The sequence below is a fragment of the Pundamilia nyererei genome, unplaced genomic scaffold (assembly GCF_000239375.1).
Source record: "Pundamilia nyererei isolate P.nyererei 1_Seehausen unplaced genomic scaffold, PunNye1.0 scaffold00249, whole genome shotgun sequence".
Taxonomy (NCBI): Eukaryota; Metazoa; Chordata; class Actinopteri; order Cichliformes; family Cichlidae; genus Pundamilia; species Pundamilia nyererei.
In genome coordinates this window covers 559,278-567,198 of record NW_005187650.1, presented here as the reverse complement: position 1 = coordinate 567,198, position 7,921 = coordinate 559,278, and the positions used below count along the sequence as shown (strand labels likewise).

Sequence of the window (7,921 nt, the reverse complement as noted above, 5' to 3'; positions counted from 1 at the left end):
TGATAGATATCGTTATCGCCTGAAATGAAAAAAACATATCGTGATATGAAAAAATCTCATATCGCCCAGCTCTACTTAGGCCTTTTTTCAGCAATTTTGCCTTTTTCTTTTTTTTTTTGCTTTGGTCATTCATAATCATCACAAACGGGGGTAGTTAAGACTTGGTGAATGTGAGTGTCATTCTACAGACACGTCTTAGCAAAGACCAACACAGCAGTTAAGACCAGCTGTTGAAACTTATCCAAGATCCTAATGGAGATAGATTACATGCCAACACATACCACACACAGGCAGTGTAGTTCAAGAACAGTGATGCGTGGCACAAATGTCCTAACAACTGCTAGTGAATGGTGCACTTTTGTGTTGTTTAGCCTTGTCGCATGGACAGTGTTATGGCACCTGCACTGAGACAAGACAACTGCATTTTTGCATGAGCATAAATGGTTATGTAGCATTCTGCTTGACAAATGACAAACACAATCGTGGCACTGCACATTCAGAACCTAAACAGTATTTTTATTTGTCTTCTTTAGACAAAGGTAAATCTTTATGTCGCTTGTTTTTAATACCAAAAGAAAAGGTGGTCACAAGATAGGAGACCTCCATGTATCTCCAGAACAGCTTCAGTCCATGTTGGCATTGATTCTCTCAGTGTTTGGAAGTCTACTATAGGAGCAAAAACACTGTCCACAGTGTTCGGCATCTGATAACCGAGGGGAAGAACTAACGTCTTTCCAAAAAGCCTACGATGACTTCTCCTTATTACACCCTTCAGTGATCTGCATTCCTGGGATTCAAGGGTTCACATTTGTCCTTTAATCACACTACTTTTTTTTTCCCAAATAGATGTCATTAATTCAAACCTTTACGGAAAACTAAAGAACATTATTGTGGAATATTTTCCAAGCCCCAGGATCAGGAATCAAAGACAAACATCAGTTCCACTCAAAACGCAGCACAAATGAAATTTAAAAAATAAATGAATTAAAAAAAATAACCTTCAATATGACTTCAATTTACTCTTTTTTTCCCCACTAATAACATTTTGTGCCGTTTCTGAATGTTTCTTCTCTGTGACAGAGGTCTGCAGCTCTGAAGCACAAATTAGCGAGTCCCCATTTTTGCTTACCTGGTAAGGGTGTACTCCCTGAGTCCTGAGTGCAGATTCATGGCAGAAAATGTACCTATACAACCCCTCAACCGCTTGTCTCTGCCTATTTTCCATGTGACAAACAGCGGGCTGAAAAACAACAGACGAACAAGATACTGTGTTAAAGTAGTTGAACATTAATGTGTTTACACAAGATGAGAAATGCCTACTCAGGGCTTATAAAAGCTCATTAGAAGTACACATCGCCGAGTTTTTTGCAGCTAGTAAGACAGACCTTTTCACATTGGACTGAAATGGGACAAGTGTCTCACATTATTACGGATTAATTGTCATCAAAGACTTTAGCCCATAGCACTGGGCCATCTGTCCAGCCACAACAGAATAACCCAAATCTCTTTTTGAAACAATGATTTTCTACACTTACTACATTTTCCAGCTTTTATGGTAGCGGGTAAAAAAAAAAAACATACTGGAAAAAAGAAACCAACTACACAAGGTTTTTGTTTGTTTTTAAATTCCTCATTGGACTCACTGTGTGGAAAAACACCGAATTACTTAGTTACATGCTGTTTCACTGGAGCCAAAAGTGCATTAGGCAGAGAACAGGACAGTAAAAGGTACACACCTCCTTTTGGTTTGCATACATTCATCAAGCATTGCTGAGTACAACAGTCAATGCTGGAAGGCATCATGGCATGTCCATGGCAAAAACCATGCAAAACCGGGTGTATGGCCCATGGAGAATTATGGAAATAAGAACACACACCCCATCTACCCTGCATACCTTTTTGTCATCTGTCCAATGTGTGTCTGAAACACTATACTTAAAGGTTTTGTTTTTGTCATCTATAGCTTCACATTGTAAAAAAACGAAAAGAAAATAATAAATACATAAATTTTATATACACACACTATATATGTATATTGCATCATGTACAGTCATTTGATTATGTAAAGTTTTATTCTCACATGCCACTGTAGGGCTCCAAATGATCTCTTTCCAGATTAAAACCACCAGTCAGATTCTAAGTACAGATAAAAATAATTCAGCATTCAATTCAAAATTCAGCATGACACTTTTACAGTTTAGCTACAAAGGTTTCACAGTATTATTATATCCCTGCCAAATTATTCAGTGACAGAAAAAGTCTTTTCCAGCATCTCTGAGTTCACTCCTAAAATATTGGACATGCGCAAAACCTAAGAAAAAAAAAAGGGTGTGTTTTATCTGAAAACATTTAAATGATATTTTATACAAATCAAAATGACTCCTGGTTCAATGAAGTTTCATTTATCAAAAAAAAAAAAAAATACATTTAAAAAACTAAAACTTAACTAGTTTAAGTGGCTTCAGCTGGCAACAGAAGTGAATGATTTTCTTCCGTTAGATGGTAATGTAGTCAAAAAAGGAGCCATTATCCATTTATTCTGGTAACGCAGTGGATCAGTACACTCAGAAACTTAGCATGATTTCTACATTTTAATTTATTTATTTTTTTAAATTGTAAACCTTAAATTTCAGTGGCTGCTTCACTTCAAAACTTTTACAAAATTTGTATCCAATAAAACATTTTATTAAGCAATGCCTACCCATTCAACATTGCTCATTCCTACTAGGGGTCCACTATGCGTGTAGTTCCCAAAGCGCATATGGATGCATCTCAAAACCAGCTCTCTGCTTTACTAACAACACACGCCGAGTCTATTTTTAATGGGAGCCGGGTCAAGCTGCACAAACCAGATGGTGAGGGCAGGAAGTCAGATGCAGGAACGGCACAGAGCATCCGGTCTGGAGTTTCAAATTAACCTCACCCAGACTAAAGGGTCTGGTATGATTTGAAAGAACTGAACAAAACGGTCACAGTCACGAGCACGCCATATTCCTGCTGTGTCAGCTAGCAGCTAGTCAGCTAATTTAGCTGACGAGCCTTGCTAACATGACTGTGGGAGCAGCTGGTGGACGGCATAATTTATTAGTCTCCTTGCAGTAAAAATACAGCAAATGTATTTTAAATACACTCAAATATTTCATTACATTTAAAGCGGATGCTAAATAGCTGTAAATCCAAAACTAGATAAACAGAAAAAAATGCAGACAATGTTTAATGTTGTTTGATCATTGAAATGGATGCACGGGAAACACAACAAACTCATGTTTATGTCTTCAGAACACACATTTTTATCCCTCAAAATTTTGATATCATCACAACTAATGTGACTTTGCAGAGCTGATCGACTAACTGCGCAGAGCAGTGCATCTATGTCAAATACAGCAGCATTGTTGCAGCATTTAAATAATTCAAACTGACAATGGCCCCAAGAGAAGGGCATGTCAAGGGCACCCAAGACCATGAGTTGCTCAAACCTGTGGGAGTTTTTCTGTGTGGCCATTAGCATGCTACATTCCTAGACACGAGTACATGTCTGGGTTTAATCTGAAGGTTAAGCCCTAGCCCAATGCTCAGCCTTAAAGACTGGCCAGCCAGAGTTAAAAATGGACAAGATTTGTGCCTTTAAGAGAGGCTCCCAAATGTAAATATTGCATGATCACTTCAGTAAATTTGTTCTGCTGTGGAGAATATACCCTTACTGCAATATTTAGAAAGTCAGCACCAAATACTCGCCATTTATTAAACTGCATGACACTTTGCTGGACACGGAAATATTCAGTAAATATGGGATTTACCAAGGTCTGTGCCCCATTGCTGGCATTTCAAATACTCATACTCTCCTTGCAGTGATGCACTTATCCTGATTACCAACGCAATGTCGCTTAATGTTTGAGGGTTTTTTTTTTGCTAAGAGTGGACAAGAGACTGTGGAGTCATTTGCACTAATTTTTTTTCACAGTTTTTCCTTCTCCATAGTCTCTTATTGGGAGGTACAACAGAAAATGTGGGCTTGAGTGTATCATCACTGGAAACACCAGTATGGGGGCCAACATGAGGAGAATTCTCTTATGAAGGATTTTTGCATTTGTCAGTGCAGTCCTGGAATTAATGAGCAAAAAAAATGACTACAACTTAAATATGAAAAATAAACATTTTTTAGTTTTACCACCAAGAATGCATTTCTTATTTAGCTTATTGTGCATTAGGTAAGTCTAGCAACATAAACTCTGGCCTAACAAGCTCTATCTATTTTGTCAGAGACATGTCAGGTGACACCCACCACTGAGTTTTGAGCAATCTGTATATTTGAATGTGTAAGCATTTCTGCCTACAGTTTTCTGACATGCAGTTGAGAGAGACTTGGAAATGTCTGACAGACTTCGAGGATGCCCTTTTATCATTAAAGATTCCTGCAAGCTGGATTTCCTTTCAGAGGTCAAGATGTCAAAATCAGCATCTCTGCATATTCAACACAATAAATGCAAATAAACACTTGCAAAAAGCAGTGTGTGTGTTACATATGTATTACAGTGTACACAGGGGACCGTTTGCCATGGTAGGTAATGATTTCCATAAACACTGGAATGTTTGAGCTGGTAGATACAAACAACCCACAGCATGCATACACCCAACATGTATACAGCAATGTAATTTATTGTCTGTCTAAAGGGATAAGAATGCCTCTGTGTCACGTGACAGTACAATGGAAAGACAAGATTTCTCATTATTTTAGTAATGATCACACAAGATCAAAAAGTTATTTCAAAGTCATCTGGTCTATTATATTTATAATGGTTAATGAAATTGTTGGGTAGGGCTGCCAATGTAAACAACCGTCTTACAGGCTTATGTTGGGTTAAACAACCGCAAGCCAGACGCTATAACATAAGGTGGAGACAAAATGTCTCGGTTGAGGGCGCAGGAATCATACATTTATTGATTTTTTTAAACAATTAATACAAAAAACACCTCGTTTAACGAATGCTTCGCATGGTTAAACAGCGAAACAGTTAAACTATCTTTTAGCTCTATTTATCTAACGCCGCCACTGCTCTTCTTTTATCGCCGGTTAAATTAAGCAAAGATTAGTGCTGCTATGTACTTAGCAAGCACCACCTTTTCTTTGTTGTTTGGTGCCAAAAATCGGGTATTTTTATGTGTTTCTACACTGGTCTTGTCCACACTACACAAAAACTTGCTGTGAAACCCGCCGGCTGGTTTCGTAGTCATGGTAGCCGAGGTTCTCAGCATATTTACCATTAATTTAATTCCTAAAAGCTTGTTAATACTTCGTTACTAAGCTAATGTAGCTCAAAGCTAACAAAGCTAAGCCTAGTATGTGGCAAAGCAGAGTTCATTCAGGGCGACTTAAAATATTCTTGATATTAACATACAAAATATTAAAAGTTAACACGTTGAGTCGTATGTTTCACCTAACGAAGCTATCGGTGTTAAACTAAAATAAAGTCAACGACGTTATCTTCGTTCAAACCTCTATGATTTTAGACTAAGTGGCTAGCTGGTAACAGCTAAAGCTAGTAGCAAACACCCTTAGCTTACGTTAGCAGTGTTATTAAAGAGTTCGTCTGACAGCACTGTAAACGGTTTCTTTCGCAAAGTGCCAACAGGAAATATAAGAGTGACCTTTCACTCTATCCAGTGACATAAAAGATTACTTTATAAGCACTATATCAAATTCGCTGTAGCGTTAGTGGTCAGCTAGTTTAGCGACAGGCCAGTGTAGACAGTCTCTTCGACAAGGCCCGATATTCCAACTTGGCCAATTCAAGCTGTATTCGCGAGCTTTTCGGTGTAAATTCACGAGAAGCAAAAGGGTGTTTCGAAGTGACAGTTTGTGTTCTCAAAACTGAACAGAACCCGGAGCTGAAGCCACGAAGCGTGCTGCCACATACATTTTCTGGGAGAATAGCATAGTGAGCCTTTGACATGCAGCAAACAACAGCAGACAAGAAAATACTCACTAGGGATCATTTGTAAACCTGGGTGTTCTCGGAGGTTGGTATCCGTACAGATGGCAATAAAGCACGTCAAAACAGAAGCAGCACATCTCCGCCGAAACGACCATTTTTCTGCCTCCACTTCCCGAACCAGGTCCTGGGCTGAGATTCGGGGAGAGGCCGGATGTATTATATCCGGCCGGGGCTGGGGACAGAGCGTTTGTGCCGCTGCTACCACTACTACTACTGCTGCCGCTAACGTTACCCCCGGGTCCCCCCAGGCCGTTGGCTCGGCTCACGTTCGCCGCCGCTGCAACTGTCGCGGAGGAGCCAATCCCCAGCTCCGAGCCACAATGTCCGGTTCCTGCCACCCCGCTTCCCGCCCCCACCCCGCCGGGACCCCCTGATCCGGGCGATCCCGACAGTTTCTGCTTCTTCACCCCGCAGCACCCGGCCGCCATCTTGGAACAATCTGCACCGACACACCGCTTCCGACCCATAACCGTCACCGCGGGAAGGGTGGGGGGGAACGCCGACCAGACGTAGAAATCCCACTGCGTTGATACGTACGACGGACAATACTCCACTTTCACTCTTTTATTTTTTGTCGGACGACGAAATAACCGATGTGGCGAGAAGACTGCAGTGTCACCCTAGCGTTGCCTTTAAAAATGCGTGACTTTGCTACGGAAAATCCATAGCTGGGATAAGCAGTTTTTTTCTCGAGTAGTTAGCCAGTCCAGCTTTGGATCTCGGTGTTCCAGTGGATCACCTATAACGTCAACTCCCAGCCTAATAGCCCCCCGTTCTCCCTAACACGACACCATCCGCATCCGAGGCGATCACAGTCAGTCCCCCTTAAAACACACAAGTTCAGGGTGGGCACGGTCCGAACAGGCCGCAGATGACAGTAGCCAAGCGGTCCAGATGTGAAGCCGACAGCCAGTGCGCTGTAGCCCCGCTGCACACCTCTCCAAGTGGAAGCCGGGAGCTTGAGTACGCAGGACCCATAAGCTTCAGCACAAATTGCGCACAGTGTCTTGGACAGCGTAGCCCCTCATTGCACCAGCTTGTTTGCTACTGCCTCACGAACTTCTAATTACACAACAGGCCCAGTATGTTGGAATTCCAGACGCTGGGATAGCGCAGAGTAAAATGGCATCTGACAATGCAGGGTTGTCATGGCACAATGAAACGCGTCAGCGCCCAGCAAGTCATATCAGTAACGTTAGCCCACAGTTTGCACCTGCATGATGCCTTTTTCTTGAATCTGGTGAGAAGGAGGGGGGAAGAAATCTCAATAACACCCCCGCGTCAAACGGACAGCTGAAAGTTTTCAGTATAGGTTTGTTTGGAGGTTGTCATCCGTTCATGGGGATACACAGAGAAGAGCATTCTAGTCCGTGAGCCGTGAGAAATCCTCTGGATTTGACGAGCCCCGCATCCGTCTCTCAGCTGCTACAATTCGGTGCTGTTCGGGTAAAAGCCCTGTGATCAGTCTGTGGGCACGGGCATCGGTGTCGTCGGCACACCGGAACCGGATTCAGAAAACGTGTTGCGCCCACTTGCTACACATAATGCGTAGCTTCTGGGGTATCAGATTTGCAATTCAGAAGAAGTGCACGGGGCCGTGGAAGCATGCGCGCTCTTGACGTCCATGCGTGTGTATGTGTATATGCGTGCGTGCATGGTAAAGTATCGGTGCCGACGCCCCCCAAGTTATAAAAGGCATAGGAGCCGACTGACTGCTGTAAACTGATTTGACAGTGTCTGGATTTCACAGCGCTGTGAGTTCGGATAAAGTTACGCACACCGTTGCACGTTCTTTTGAGAAACTGCCTCTAATGTAATCTATTCCGAGTGGCCGATTTGAAATGTGGCACACAGACATATCATATGGCCGCTCTCGGGGCTGCTGCTGCTGCTGCTAGAAATGTCGTGGCTTCATCTCATCCAGGACC

The 7,921-nt window shown here is 42.1% G+C and overlaps 1 protein-coding gene across 1 annotated transcript in view; it reads right to left on the bottom strand.

Annotated features, from left to right (window-relative positions):
* Nucleotides 1–7,854, bottom strand: part of ammecr1 (AMMECR nuclear protein 1) — a 16,877-nt gene extending 9,023 nt beyond the window's left edge. The window contains exons 1-2 of the mRNA XM_005749569.1: nt 5,985–7,854; nt 1,130–1,240 (exon numbers count right to left, since the gene is read on the bottom strand). Of these exons, the coding sequence (XP_005749626.1) occupies nt 1,130–1,240; nt 5,985–6,460 (587 nt within the window). The 5' untranslated portion in view covers nt 6,461–7,854. The remainder of the gene's footprint in view (nt 1–1,129; nt 1,241–5,984) is intronic.
* Between the last annotated feature and the right edge of the window lie 67 nt (nt 7,855–7,921).